Raw genomic sequence first — 15,820 nt, 5'->3', positions numbered from 1 at the left:
TCTTACTCTCATTGTATCCCAGTAAAAATCAGGAATCTATAACCATTCAGTTCCTGGAGTTAGCGATGATGAAGTTGCATTTTTTATTCTTTATTTTTTTTAACTCTCCAGTTTTCCACCATTTCGTAATTTCTTTTCATTTCCTTTTGCTATCCATCTTCCTTTATTTCCCCCTGTGAATATTTTCCCTGTCGTAATCCTCTTCATCTATTATTGTATCTCTTCTTTCCTCGTCTCCTCAATATTATCGTGTAGAATGGGATGACCATTATAATCCGTAATGCGCCCTCTGTCGTAAGGAGGCAGTGAAAAGTGACCTCATTAGGCCAAAATCTTAGGGAGGAGTTGTATTGAAGTGCTAGATGCTCTCTCTCTCTCTCTCTCTCTCTCTCTCTCTCTCTCTCTCTCTCTCTCTCTCTCTCTCTCTCTCTCTCTCTCTAAGTCTTTGAGACATCCTAATCCTTGTAAATCTCTCTCCCTTTGTGAAGGCAATCACAAACTATGTTCTTTGCGTTTAATGTGTGCACATGCTTCCGCTCTCTCTCTCTCTCTCTCTCTCTCTCTCTCTCTCTCTCTCTCTCTCTCTCTCTCTCTCTCTCTCTCTCTCTCTGCCTTTCGTGCGTGCAAATGCATTGTCAGGCTAATGTTATTGCATCAGGCATGGTAAGTGCAGCTCCTTTTGCCTACGTTGCTCGCTCATTGAAGCATTTATGATCAATTTCTCCTATTACTCAATAGGTGGCACTTATGAATCCTCTTGCATATTGCAAGGCAGAATTACAGAGCAAGGTCTGGATACTACCACCTATATTTCTCTTCATTTTCCTGGTATTTTATATCTTTTTATGTCCAGAGCGAAAATTATTATTTCTATCATTCTTAAGAGTTTACGTATGGTGTCAATTACCAGTGTTTTGCATTGTGTTTAATTTCAGTTATCAGTATATTATTAAAATTTCACATTATATTAATCAGGATTCTCTCTCTCTCTCTCTCTCTCTCTCTCTCTCTCTCTCTCTCTCTCTCTCTCTCTCTCTCTCTCTCTCTCTCTCTCTCATTCTTGGTCCTGTAGTAAATTTCAGAATAATTGTGAAGCGGAAATGATGTCCTTTTTCTTTCTTTTATTTGTCTTTATATTTATTTTTCTCTATTTTCCGTCTCTCTCGAGTGCTCACTAATATAAAAGTTAGCTTTGTCTTAGCAAAGTAAATTCCAGAATTGTTATGCATGTGAAAATGTAATGTAGCACAGCTTTAACAAGTACGATAATTCTGTGAAACTAGAGATGACATAATGATGATATAAAGAGTAAGATTGCCGTCTGCGGGGGACATGGTTCATTTTCAGAAAAGGTGCTTTACTTTTGTTTTTCAGACGTGTCAAAAATCTTCGTATAGATTTTTGACAAGTTTCAAAACGCTTCAGATTTTTCAATTATAATGTAATAATCAAATTTCCAGACATCAAGCTGTGATAATTGTCTTTAAATTCTACCGATTCTGCAGAACTTTAAAGAAATTGCCAAAATATTCCAGTCAAAGTCAGTATCGAGTGTCCCCCACAGATCACATTTTTACTAAATTGGTTCCTAATAACTACCAGCTCCTTATTAATCGAGTGTTGAATCCTTTAGCATACCTACTAACATTCTAATCCCATTAACTGAATCGCTTATCCACTGCTGCTTTGTGACATCGCTGCTGACTGCTATTTACCACCACTACTACTACTAACACACCCACCTGCCGCTGCTGTTCCTGACACCACGCTGACATCGCCGCTGCCGCTGACACTCTATATCCGATGCTGCTTTCAACGTTGTCCGCTGTGACGGTACTTCTGACGGAACAAAAACAGCAAAACCAGGAGGTATAATTGACCTCTGTTCTTGGAGCACCTCTCCTCATCCTCTCTCTGTCTAGACCAGAAACACGAAAAGACAATCAGTGGTTTTAATGTGGAGATGATAATACTTTTAATATCTCCCTATTGCATGCGTCTCTCGTCACAAAACTCTAAAAAGAGGGTATCACTTCTGCTGAAAGGTTTAGTCGGTGTAGACTTTTAATGAATGGCTTTTGTTAATATTCGTGGAATTAATGGCTTTTGTTAATATTCATGGAATTAATGGCTTTTGTTAATATTCATGGAATTAATGGCTTTTGTTAATATTCCTGGAATTAATGGGTTCTGTTAATATTCCTGGAATTGATGGCTTCTGTTAATATTCCTGGAATTAATGGCTTCCGTTAATATTCCTGAAATTGATGGCTTCTGTAAACATGCCTGGAATTAATGGCTTTTGTTTAATATTCATGGAATTAATGGCTTCTGTTAATATTCCTGGAATTAATGGCTTTTGTTAATATTCCTGGAATTAATGGCTCCTGTTAATATTCCCGGAATTAGTGGCTTTAATTAATATTCATCGATTTTGTGAATTGGCAGTTTAGTGATGTAATTCAGATTTCTGCCATCGCTCACGTAACGTGAATGGTTGTGGTGGTTATTTTGTATCGAGTCCATGAGATTTTTTAAAGTGGAAAGAAATTTCTTGACTTCCCTTTGTGAGCATGTTCTCAACTCCATTCTTTCACTAGTGCCATATTGATGTGGCTACTGTCCTTGATGTTAGTAACCTTTGCACGCATGCTGGAAAAGCTGTTGATAGCTGAGGCTGCTCTTAGCAACACTGTCTTTAATTGAAAAAGAAACCCACAAATTCAATTTGTAACTTGTTTACTTCTAAGTATTTACATTTAGTTTTACTCCACACTCGAGTACTTTCAGGCCCTTCTGTGGCCCATTCTCAAGAGATGTTGGGATGTTAGCCTGGGCCTTGACCCAGCTAACATCCCAACATCTCTTGAGAATGGGCCACAGAAGGGCCTGAAAGTACTCGAGTGTGGAGTAAAACTAAATGTAAATACTTAGAAGTAAACAAGTTACAAATTGAATTTGTGGTTTCTTTTTCAATCTTCAGAAGAAAACTGAAAGAAGTTTTTGTTTGGTTCATACTGTCTTTAATGTTATTAACTTTTCAACGCATTCTGAAAAAGTCTGTTAGTAACCTGGGTTTCTTTTAGCAATTATGACTATGCATTGCACGTTCATTGTTATGAAAAAGTGGCTTAACCAGTGATTATGCACGAATAATAATAATAATAATAATAATAATAATAATAATAATAATAATAATAATAATAATAATAAAATAAATGTGCTGCTTAATGGTGCTATTAGTAGCCTGGGTTCCTTTTAACAATTATGATTATGCATTGCACGTTTATTGTAATGGAAAATGTCTTAACCAGTGTTTGATTATGCACAAATAATAATCAGAGGTAAGTGCGCTGCTTAATGGTTTCAAAAATAAACTCCCAAGGTAAGTCGAATTTGGCTTGTTTGCATGCCGAGTTTATAATACCAGTTACCAGAATATTTTTTTAATAGGATAATGGAATATGTATTAGTAATTATTGGTAGGTGCACTATTTGGGGATAAATTCTTGGTTTGGGAACTAAAGTCAGGTTATATGCCTCGTAGGTCAGCTTTGACTACTTTCCATGATTTCTCTATAGTCAGTGCCTTGGCATTGACCCCATTCAAAAGCATTTCATCTTTTAATAAGAAATATCGTAAGTGATACGATCCCAGCATAAGAGAACCCCATCTTCTCTCTGAGAACCACAAAGTAACCGGTAATAAAATGGTGAAAGTATTTCGCGAGATCGGGTCTTCCTGAAGATGTTATTAGTGCACTGGAGCGGAGTACTTTGGAGTCACGTGGGGTACCTGGAGTTATATCAGGTACCTGGGGTGATGTTGGGAGTGTGTGTGTGTGTGTGTTTTAGGGTACCTACATCGTGCATCTGAATAGAAAAAAAAATAAGTTGCTGGTTTGGTTTCGTGGTCGTACGTTGACCCCGGAAAAAAAAGTAAGGCAAGACAGACGGGTCTCCTTTGAACTTGAAATTGCCGGAGAGAGAGAAAAAAGAGATTAATCGATCTTTTATTCCCCCCTCTCTCTCTCTCTCTCTCTCTCTCTCTCTCCTCCTCTCTCTCTCTTCTCTCTCTCTATCTCGCTCTCTCTCTCTCTCTCTCTCTACTTCTCTTCTGATATGTAGTAAATATGGAGGGCCTCACTAGTGGATGCCCTAGTTGTGTCACGTTTACCTATTACCTCAATTATTAATCCTGCTTTTTGCACCTTACTTATAAACTTAGGTGAATTTCCTCAAAGTTAAAAAAAAAAAAACTTTCGTATATTTTAGTGGCGATGATGTAAAACATTTTAATAATATTCCACCAATAGTTTAATTTTGTTTAATTTTCCAAGTTTTCAGTCTTAGCTAAGGTATATATTTATATTTTGTTTCAAACTGATATTATTAGTTTACATTTTAAGAAAAACTTATCCCTGTTAACGTCGTCATCTGCGCTCTACGCGCTTCTCTTAGTCATCACACTTTTATTTAGCCGCCCTCGGTTCCTAGTGCCAATGTTTACAAGTCACGTTCCTCGTGAACTTTTTACAAGTGTGAGGGGAGAAGATCTGTTTCAAAGGCAAATCCCGCTTTACTACTACTACTACTACTACTAGAGGGTTAGGCCTGAGGGGCCCCGAGTAGATACTAGCATACTGCATGTGTGGGGTAGAATTTCTTCTTTTCCCTTCGCGTCACGATTTGCATAATTGCTGGGTATACCTCTCCCGCGAGTTGATGATGCCTTCCCGCGATTGCTTGAGGGCTACTTTCGTCATTCTTCACGAGAGCCAGAAACTCTTGCTGTTCTCAGTCGGGGACCACTTTCGCTTTCTCTCCCGCATTCTGCTCAAGGTCCATATCAAGTCAACCTTGATTCCACTCGTTAGTAAATAGCGCGCATGCGCGCGATGGTTTATGAGACACTGATGCGAAGTTCCTTCGCAATCGTGATGTTTATAGTCTAATGGTTGATTAAGATTTCATTCATAAGTCAATGCGGAGACCAACACTTGAGTTGCATTTGTTATGCTTTTGCAAGGGGAGGTAATTTAGCTTGCTTTTAACTCATTATCTTCAAGGACCTGCACTGAAGGATTTGATATATCGTTAAAGCGTAAGTCACTCTTTTATTGAAAGGATCCATACCACAAAAAAACGTCCCTAGTCCGGCTTTTCGTCAGGAATTGAGATCCTGAATGACAAATGCGTGTAGTGTGTGGGTGTTTTAAACGTAGATCCAGTAAGTAAACAAAGGGTCAAATATTTGCTCTTTTTAGTGGTTCTCTGCAGGAAGATTCAAATGCGTTGTGTAACTAAATGTAAATACTTTATCCCTTTCGACCAAATTTTGCATGAATCTGTCCCAAATGGAAAGGTAATTAAAGAAAATTTATGCTCTTTGCAGTGGTCTCTGCAGGAAGATTCAAATATGTTGTGTACAGAAATGTAAATGCTTTATCCCTTTTAACAAAATTTTGCGTGAATTGGTGCCAAATGAAAAGGTAATTTGAAAATAATAAATTAGAATGATACAAAATCCCTCTACATTGTTAGAACATGTAATGCCGTAAGGTAAATGATTTTGTAAACTTGAAATCGTAGAAAGAAACCTAAGTATAACGGGGTTCTCTTTATTCCGCGATCACAGAATGGCCAGCTTCCACATCTCCGAGATCAAAGACCGAAACCGCCACTGGATGCTCAAGAAGTACGACTCCCTGGCCACCTTCCTGGAGGAGAACAGACAGAACGTCTTCTACCTGTTCGTCTTCTACGTCATCACCATCGCCCTCTTCTGCGAGAGATTCATCCGTAAGTCGTCATCAGTCAGCCAGAGTCGAGTCATGTTTGTTGTCGTGGTTTGTTTTCGTCTGAGAGACTTTTAAGAATAAGGACGGGACGTATTACTTCATCATTTTGTCCCTCCTTACTTTTCCTGCCCTCTAAACTCCTTAATGTTTCTGTCTGCTAAATTCCCTAATTTTCCTGTCCTCAAAGCTCCCTAGTGTTCCTGTCCTCTAGATTCCATAATTTTCCTGTCTAGATTCCCTAGTTTTCCTGTACGCTAAACTCCATAATTTTCCTGCCCTGTAAACTCCCTCATTTTTCCCTGTCCTCTAAACGCCCCATTTCCTGTCCTCTAAAACTCCCTCATTTTTCCTTTTTCCTGTCTAAACTAAAAACCCTCATTTTCCTGTCTCTAATTGATTATTGATTCCTAATTGATCACTGGATTAAATAATACTGAGTAGCGTAGTGTTAAATGGTATAGTTAAAGTTCGTCTATTGTTATTAATGTATTTATATTAATGTTGTCATTTCATTGGTGTTAACGTTTGTTAGTATGAGTAATGGCATTTTGTGCCACTAATGATAGATTTAGTCATTAACGTTAATCCAAATTACCTGACAAATATCAGTCATTAACGTTTCTATTTCTCGATGTCGTAGCCATCGTTGCCAATTTATTGGAGCTTCACACATACGCCGATGCATTTACAAACTGTTTCCATGAATTCTATTTGTCATAGTAATGCAATAATAACATTGCTCTAATATGTATATATACTACAAATAGATACGCTAATTTCACTTATTTCCACGGTTTTGTGTAAGTCTTGCACCCAGTTTTGAGGGTAAACATATACCAATTGGCAACACTTGTAACCCAACATCGCAGCAACCGGAATATATAATATTTTATAATACCTCCTGAGTGCAGCCGCCTAACTCACGCCAACAATGCTTTCACCCGGCAGATTATTCTTTCATGGCTGAGCACACTGACCTGAGGCATATCATGGGCGTGGGCATTGCCATCACGAGGGGCGCGGCCGCCTCCCTCTCCTTCTGCTACTCCCTCCTCCTGCTCACCATGTCCAGAAACCTCATGACCAAGATGAAGGACTTCAGTATGCAACAGTACATTCCGCTAGACTCGCACATTCCGGTCAGTATACCGATTTCCTGGTAATACAGATTTCCATAATGGCAGGCGTTTGTAAATGTTTGTATAATTTTGTTATGATACTCGCAGATATTGACGGTTTTTGTTGTTCCCTCTTAACGTTGTGGTTGTAAGTTCATCTTTATTGTAAGGTTGTATTCCTGCTTGTAAACATTTATTTTTTATTACTTTTTAGTTAAGTTGACAAAAAAAAAAAAAAAAAAAAAAGTCGGTTCCTAAGAGAGAGAACGTTTTATTAATAAATAAAGATGGAAGATAAATTCTGGTGCCAGAGTTACCCATGTCAAAAAATCTATCAATTAAAACGACTAAAATAGTAAATATAGGATTAGAATTGGATTGCTCTGTGGTCTCTGTATTTCCCTTTACCTTCGCATCCTGATGAGTATAACATTTTGTTTTGAAGCTTGAATTTCAAGCTAATGGCCTCCTTTGGTGGGCTTGTTCCATATGGATAGGGTGTATCTTCCCAATAATAATAATAATAACGACAATGTATTCATGTTTCTCTCACGCAGTTCCACAAGATCGTCGCCTGCACTGCTCTCTTCTTCAGCATCCTTCACTCGATTGGTCATCTAGTCAATTTCTATCACGTTTCAACCCAACCTGTCGAGAACCTCAGATGCCTGACACAAGAAATCTCTTTTTCGTCAGATCAAAAGCCAACCGTTGGCTATTGGCTCTTCCAGACAATTACAGGTAAAGTTAGGATCCTAGCTACTAATGCAGTATTGCTATGCACTTGGCATTCAGCGAACCGTTTGATGCATGACGTGAGATTGTTCATAATTTTTGTAATTGCATGATGGTCATAAACATTTTTGTTGAATACTTGGTGTAGTACAGAGAATAATTATGGCTGATTGTAGCTACGATATCATGCATATTATATAGATATATATTATATTACAATATCAGGTAATATACACGCAGAAAATACTTAGAACATTAAAAACATGAAAAAAATAAACTAATTTGTATATATTATATACATATTTCACTTCTCAATTTTCTCCATACTGGGCTGCGACAGCAATATGTTTCTCCATCTAGGGTTTCTAGTAACGATATATTTGAATGATATAATAATAATAATAACGCTGTAAGCTTAAGTTTTATCATTAAAGTTGTGTTTTACTGTACATACAGTACTGCGTATTTATGATTTCTCTTTTATTCTCTCTTTTACAAAACATTAACGATGCATATTCGCTTTATCAGTTTAGCTAGACTTTTACTGTTGAGTACAATCCTGCGTTTCGTTCCAGGCGTAACGGGTGTCCTCCTCTTCATCGTCATGTGCATCATCTTCATTTTTGCTCACCCCATGATCCGTCGGAAGGCCTACAAATTCTTCTGGGCCACTCATCAACTCTACGTCGTGTTGTATATACTGTCTCTCATGCATGGTTTGGCAAGACTGACAGGATCTCCCAGGTGAGCTTTATAATATGTTAATAACGACATTTGTGTTGCCGTTTATATCCCTGTTAATTGTAATAACCGCAGGGCCTTCTTAACTTCTCGTGGTCAGGTCGGGAATGTGACCTCTCTCAGATACTGTGGGTGGGGGTTCTAATCCTTCTACAGGAATCAGAATGACCACTTCATATTCTTGCATTTGGGTCTAAGGTTTTGCAGCGACAAGCGTATCCAAAAAGTGCGAAGAATTCGAGAATATTAGAGGGAGTGGTGGTTATTACAATTGCATATCTGGTAAAAAGTATACATCAAAGCAGATTAAAACGTAAAATATATAAGAACGCGCATAAATACAAGACGTGTAGGGTAACTTTACTTATTTCTTTCAGGTTCTGGATATTCTTTGTTGGACCTGGCATCGTCTACACACTGGATAAAATTATAAGTCTCCGTACTCGGTACATGGAACTAGATATCATCGAAACGGAACTACTCCCTTCGGACGTCGTTAAAATAAAGTATTACAGGTAAAGATCCTTTCTTTCTATCAGATGCAATTTAGAAAATAGTTCTCAGCCTTTTTGATGTCACACATTTTGTGAGTTACAGAATGGTTGATCCTTTTAACAGAGTTTGTTTTTTGACTTGTTAATCAGACCATGGACAGGTAAAGTTCTTTCCTTTGCATCAAGGGTGCATTTTGAGAAATGGTTTTTCATTTGGAAATTGCCCGTTTCTTTATTTGAATGACAAAACAGTTAGAATATTTTAACTAAGCTTTTTTTTCTTCCTTTTTTTTAACCTGTTAATCAGACCACCTAACTTCAAGTACTTGAGTGGCCAGTGGGTGCGTTTGTCATGCACTGCTTTCAGACAGTCAGAATACCATTCCTTTACTCTCACGTCGGCGCCCCACGAGAACTACTTGTCGTGTCATATCAAGGCGCAAGGGCCGTGGACCTGGAAACTCAGGAAATTCTTCGACCCACATAACTACGTCCATGATGAAGATAATCCTCCAAGGGTAAGATCAACAAATGTTTATGGATGAAGATAATTTGGAAAATAATTATTTTGTATCTAGTATTTTGTGATATATATGTATGTATCTAAATACATGCGTACATTAAAAACGGCTCGTAAACATGTATAACATTCTTCTAATTTTGGGGAGAATATAAAATGATGTGGAAAAGATTCTGCATCTCCAGTTCACTTGAAGCCAAATCCATATTGATTGAACTAATTGCTTAGATTTAGTACTAATCTTCTCAGGGGTAGATATAGCACATGTTCGCAGTCAGAGTCTCCATTTATAGCTTTGAGGGAATTTCTTGGTGCAATTACTTCAGTGTTTAGCATTAGTACAGGTATTATTATGGTGCAGTAGTTAACCAAACCACTGAATTACATTTCTAGACTTGTATACAGTTGGCTGAATGGTTTGTTTTTAAATTACCGATATTCATTGGAACATAGTGAATCATTATTAGTAAAACACCTAAACGGAAGAGACCAAACAAATAAGAAGAGGAGGATGCAATAAAGTTAGGAGTTCTGAGGGGTATTGCAAAGAACATTTATTACTCTGGGCTCCCTTGATGGTTTGTGAACAGTATACCATTCCTTCAGTAGTATAATCAGTTGCCGTGGCATTGCCTCGGATTTATAATTATTAAAGAAATTGTCACGGTCTTTTCTTAATTCAGATTCGTCTAGAGGGACCCTTCGGTGGCGGAAACCAGGATTGGTACAAGTTTGAAGTTGCTGTGATGGTAGGCGGTGGTATTGGTGTCACTCCATACGCCTCCATACTCAACGACTTGGTCTTCGGTACCTCTACCAACCGCTATTCTGGAGTGGCTTGTAAAAAGGTAAGGATGTGTTTTTGAATTATCTGTTGTCACCAGTAAGAGAAGGTTAATCAAATTGTAACTAAAGTGAAATGACAGTTATTATACATGTATATCTGCAATAACGGAACACTATATGCTGTAATTTCAGCCAAGTCCTGCTCCAGTAATGTCATTTTCCACTGTTAACAAATATACTGGAAATTGCAGATGTCTGAGTACTAATTAGGGTTTACACTCAACTCTTTGGATAAAAATTTCATCATAAAACTATTACGTATTTATTTTTACATTATGCCACTCAGAATTAGTTAACATTACTTCATAAGAAACTTAAAAAAATAAATGACAAGGCCAAGTAACAAATCTATATATGTTTCTGGACCTTGATTTAGATGAAAGATTTGGATTGAACCCTTCACATTTGAATGTACTGTATATAGAAGTAGCATAACCTTTTGAATCATGATTATAAACAACTAAAGAATAATTTGTGCCTTGTCAATGTACATTCTTATACATACAGTAGGTAAACAAGACTTCACAATCTACGGCATAATTTTTATTTTTTTGCCAAGGTACAGTACAGATTTAAGTAAAATTTTGTTACAGGTATACTTCCTCTGGATCTGTCCAACACATCGTCAATTTGAATGGTTCATTGACGTGCTCAGAGATGTGGAGAGAAAGGATGTCACAAATGTACTGGAGATGCACATATTTATTACCCAATTCTTCCATAAGTTTGATCTTCGAACAACTATGCTGGTTAGTTTCAATAATTACAGTACTATACTTACTTTTATCATAGATTTCACCAGTGCGTGACACTTATTTTATTGCAATAACCATTTTTTAACCAGTTTTTTCATCCAAATATTTAAAAGCATTTTTCACTTTGCAGTATATTTGTGAAAACCACTTCCAGCGACTTAGCAAACGTAGTATGTTTACGGGACTAAAGGCCATCAATCATTTTGGACGACCAGATATGACTGCTTTCCTTAAATTTGTTCAAAAGAAGCACAGTTATGTAAGTATATTCTTTTCATGTTTCCTTCATTATGTATGAAGAGTAATATAGTCTCATTGTGAACTACTGCTCTCTAGTGTGTGTTGTGCGATTTTTCTTGATTCCTTCCCAATCTAATTAATATCGTAGTGTTCCCTTACAGGAAATTCTGAATAAATTCCTGAAAGCCTTTTTTTTTTTATAGAATTCTGGTTTCATAATGAACATTGAGCTTTATAAACATTGGAATACATAAATTTCAATGAAAATATAAATAAAAATTAACTTTTTATGAACGAGAGCCTGTGGTTATTATTACATCAGGTTGAATTTTTGAGGCTTTGAATGTAAGTATGGTCCATATATTTGATAATATCATGAGATATTGGTAGCTTCTCTGTTTTAAGAAGTAAGTGTAATCAGCATATTCGTCAAGAATGTGCAGATAAACTGTATCTGAACTAAAGGGAACCTCTTTTAAATACCAGTCTTTTATTATTGGTTTGTATAGCAACTTTTTCCTATTATATATTTACTGGCATCATATATTTAATGATTTTGTAATTTTTAACCAATAATGTAAATCAATTATCAGACAAATCCTTGAAAGAATTTTTGAGAATCTCTTAGTTCATCCAATCAGAAATTTCCAATTAGCAATATGTTAATAAGATTTGTATCCATTACGAACAAATCCTTGTCAGAGTTAATTAAGTTAACTTGGAGTCTTCTGATAATAGTAATGAGAGACCATTAACTAGTGAGATTGCAAAGAATAGACATTTGTGAAATTGTGAAAGAAAAAGGCTTTCAGGTTAGATAAAAGAGAAATAGGATCCTCACAAATCAAATTGCACAAAACATATACTAATACTAGTCACATGTAAAAGAATAATATGATACCCACTACAGAAGTACGTATCTAAAAAAAATTATAAGTACGTATCTAAAAAATTTATAAGTACGTATCTAAAAAAAATTATAAGTACGTATCTAAAAAAAATCATAATTACATATTTAACAAGTTTTGGTGCTTTGCAGGTCTCGAAAATTGGCGTGTTCAGCTGTGGTCCGAATCCACTAACTAAGAGCATTAGCAATGCTTGTGAAAACGTGAACAGAGGACGAAGATTACCATACTTCATACATCACTTCGAAAACTTTGGCTAAACGTCCGGTACTATTGGAGTGTAAAGAAATATAGGGTCACTTAAGAGACTAGCCTGCTTATCATTTTTGGATAAATAGGCACATTATATAAAAAAAAATAAACGTGAACTATTAGGTAATGATAGATATTGCTAATACTATGCTTTCCTTTGAATTTATTTTGTTAATTTCAGGTTATAGTATTGTACTTTATCTTTTCAGTACTATAAGCAGTATATAAATTGAAACTATTCTGTACATAAAATAATCTACTCATTTATGTACAGATTAATTGTACATAGTTTATGGATTTATCCTCCTTTTAATCCTCGAAAGAAATCCCATGATATTAATCAGTATTTTCTCTTTTAAAGTCAAATGCTATGTGTACGTATTTTTATATGTTATTTTTTCTTTTTCTTACAAATACTCTAATAAGAAGATGTAAGACATATAATTCTCAGCTGAGTGAGTTAATATACCACCATTTTTCATTCTTTTATTACTTTCGGTATTTTTATTTTCTCTTTTACTATTGGTGTACTCATAGGTTTTTAAAGTTAGCTAGTCTGCCAAGTCTTTTACAGCCTTATTTTTTAAACATTCAGAATCACATTAAGCTTGTTTTTCTTGATTTCTCATATTGGTACTACAAAAATCCACTAAGAAATCTGCCCACTAACTGAAACTGTTTTCATAGTGCCTAAAAAGTTTTTGCACACTTCTATTTAACAAAAACAGTGCAGCCTAATCTACACTTTGTGTCAAAAGGCTTGACTTTTCTGGACAGTAATATTGAAACCAAGGAAAATATTGTATATTTGAATGTTATTTTTGGAAATAAGGCGAATAGGCCCGAAATATAATATATATATATTTATACAGTATTCTAGTTAGCCTGACTGTTGCAAGGATAGGTTATAAAGAGGATTGGCTAATACCTGAAAAAAAAATGTCACAGTAAGTATAATATTACTGGTGTAGGCTGAAGAGAGTCCGTTTAAAATTACAGCAATATTGGGGGTACTCTTTATCTAAAGCTAAGTTGATGTGAAGTTGCGTTGCATTTGTAAAACTTTCCTGAAATGTGAACAACGAAGAGATTTGTAATTGAAGTTTGTCAAGTATGTTACTCGGGGGTACCCGAGATAAATTCATATTGCATTTATTCATCCCCCCTGATCCTAGACTATACTTTAAATGTTTCTGAAACATATTAGCTACTGCCATCAAAACTTTAATATTTAGTCAAAATCTTATCCTGTTGCCAGTTAGATGACAGACGATGAATTTAGTCCTGTTCAGCTAGGCTGTAATGAAGTCACTGGAAAAATAATTTGTTGAAATGCTGCCTGTATATTTGAATAATTTTAAATTTTATACCATTTTAAGTATTTTATGCTTGGACTGTTCTGATTTTGCAGCAAGATACCTCAAGTACATTTAATTTACAAAGTTTATTGTAAATGATTAATCCTGTCTGCCATGTAATTTTCCTCTGGCTTTAATCTGGTCTGACTGAACATTACTCAATTTTCCACTACTCTGCTGATGCCCATTCTTTGAAAAATAGCCAGGTGGTGTTCACACTCAAAACACCGCATGTGATAATTGTTGTACCATATACTCGAGTAGGATGTTTAGTTCCAGACTCTAATATTAAGAGTTGATATATATATATAAATATAATGATTATGCTTGTGATTATTATTATAGTTACACCAAATCGCTGCTCGCGGAATTGTATACAGTATAGTGTTAAAATAAGATTTTTTTTTTTTTATACATTCAGTACTTGTGATCGTGCAATACTATTTTATATTTTCAAGTGATTTTGCGTTAACAGTTTCACTTGGATTTATACTGTGTATACAGTATTAGTGTCATTTGCAGTTTAATTATCATATTTTTCATATTTCTTCTTGTATAGCTTAATTGTACTGTTTAAGTACTGCATAATATATTTTCAAGAAGTACCGTTACTGAATACAAGAACTTGTATAAGCTGTAAGGAAAAAGTCTTGTCCATTCTGTCTCAACAACTGTGAAATTATTATTTTAGGCAGTAAATAATGCAATAAAATTTTTATGAAAACTGTATTATTACAGAAGTACTTCTGAAGCAGGGTATCAGAGTCAATTTAAAATTTTTCCAAATAAATTTTTTGCGTTGGGTTAATCTTAAATAGTTTGGGTCAGTTATTATTCATCTTTGTTTATAATAATTGCCATAGTGTTTTTTATATGTAAAAAATACTATTGCAAAAATGATAATGAAACATGCTGCGTGTAGTGCTTCCAAGGCCCAGGAAAGGGGCTAATGGGTTTTGTAAGTGAAATTAAGTGAAATTACAATTAAATGTGATGTCAATATACACTGTATTTTTCTTTTAGATACTGTTCTGATTTATTATTTATACTATTGTGATTGCTCCTGAAGATTTTCTTTTCATACAGTACTGGAATTGTAGTAGTATATGCAATATACAGTAGTGCCTGTTCCAGTTATAGAAATACTGTGAAGGCAATTAATGGTCAAACTCTGTTACATTGCTGCAAAGTAGATCTACAGGCATTTTGTTTCTACAGAAAACAAGTTACAAAGAAACTGCTAAATGCTGATGCCTGGCATTAACAGGAGACCTGGAGGAAGTGAGAGATGTTTTAAAGATAGAAATGTAGACTAAAGAGAGACTGAAAATTAATGTAAGCAAAACCAAGCTTACAGTGACCAGAAATGAAGCGGATGATGATCCAGACCGGAAAATACTAGTTGTGAGAATGCTGCAGGAAACCTAAATGAGTGAATGTTATTTCAGTGTATTGGTTGGTGCCATTGGATATGATCAGCATTGCAACCTGAAGATGGAGTCCAAGACTCTTCAAGGCCAGAAATGCATAATAGAAAGGAGAATCGAGGAAGGTATTGGAAGAGGTACCAAATTTACCATAGCAGCATGCTGGATTAAGCAGTTGATTTTGACAAGAGCAATTATAAGAATATCAACTTTCACCAGAATGAAGCAAGAGGAGGTTGCTGGACTCCTGATCCCGTATTCCTTCAATGGTAAAGGAGCAAAAAATCTGATTCATACTTTTTACCATGTATAAGACTTCTGCTTTTCTACAAAGCAACCATGGATACAACCAAATGACACTTGTAAACAAAAACAAATTTTTTCATACAAAACGTATTTTGTATTGTCGTATGAATAGAAACAAATTTTTCCATACATATCTTATTTGCATTGTCTAATGTCCCCATATGCATAACTTGAATCTTGAAGATGAGAGAAGCAAATTGGCTAGATGTACTGATGGACTGCTTGCACACATGCACATTCTCTTGTATGAAGCTTGCAACAGGCCCAGGAGGAGCTATTATGTGGGAGGAGACTAAATATATGATTTTCAGTCATTGTG

General features: G+C 35.7%; 1 protein-coding gene across 1 annotated transcript in view; it reads left to right on the top strand.

The window, feature by feature from the left end:
• The window catches only part of LOC135209655 (dual oxidase-like), a 215,755-nt gene extending 200,983 nt beyond the window's left edge, over nucleotides 1-14,772 (top strand). The window contains 10 exon segments of the mRNA XM_064242382.1: nucleotides 5,639-5,802; nucleotides 6,750-6,940; nucleotides 7,477-7,660; nucleotides 8,230-8,398; nucleotides 8,773-8,910; nucleotides 9,197-9,407; nucleotides 10,093-10,257; nucleotides 10,849-11,004; nucleotides 11,141-11,269; nucleotides 12,290-14,772. Of these exon segments, the coding sequence (XP_064098452.1) occupies nucleotides 5,639-5,802; nucleotides 6,750-6,940; nucleotides 7,477-7,660; nucleotides 8,230-8,398; nucleotides 8,773-8,910; nucleotides 9,197-9,407; nucleotides 10,093-10,257; nucleotides 10,849-11,004; nucleotides 11,141-11,269; nucleotides 12,290-12,418 (1,636 nt within the window). The 3' untranslated portion in view covers nucleotides 12,419-14,772.
• Nucleotides 14,773-15,820: the final 1,048 nt, after the last annotated feature.

Source organism: Macrobrachium nipponense, chromosome 38 (assembly GCF_015104395.2).
Source record: "Macrobrachium nipponense isolate FS-2020 chromosome 38, ASM1510439v2, whole genome shotgun sequence".
NCBI lineage: Eukaryota > Metazoa > Arthropoda > Malacostraca > Decapoda > Palaemonidae > Macrobrachium > Macrobrachium nipponense.
The sequence above is the reverse complement of the archived record's forward strand: the minus strand, read 5'-3'. Positions and strand labels throughout refer to the sequence as shown.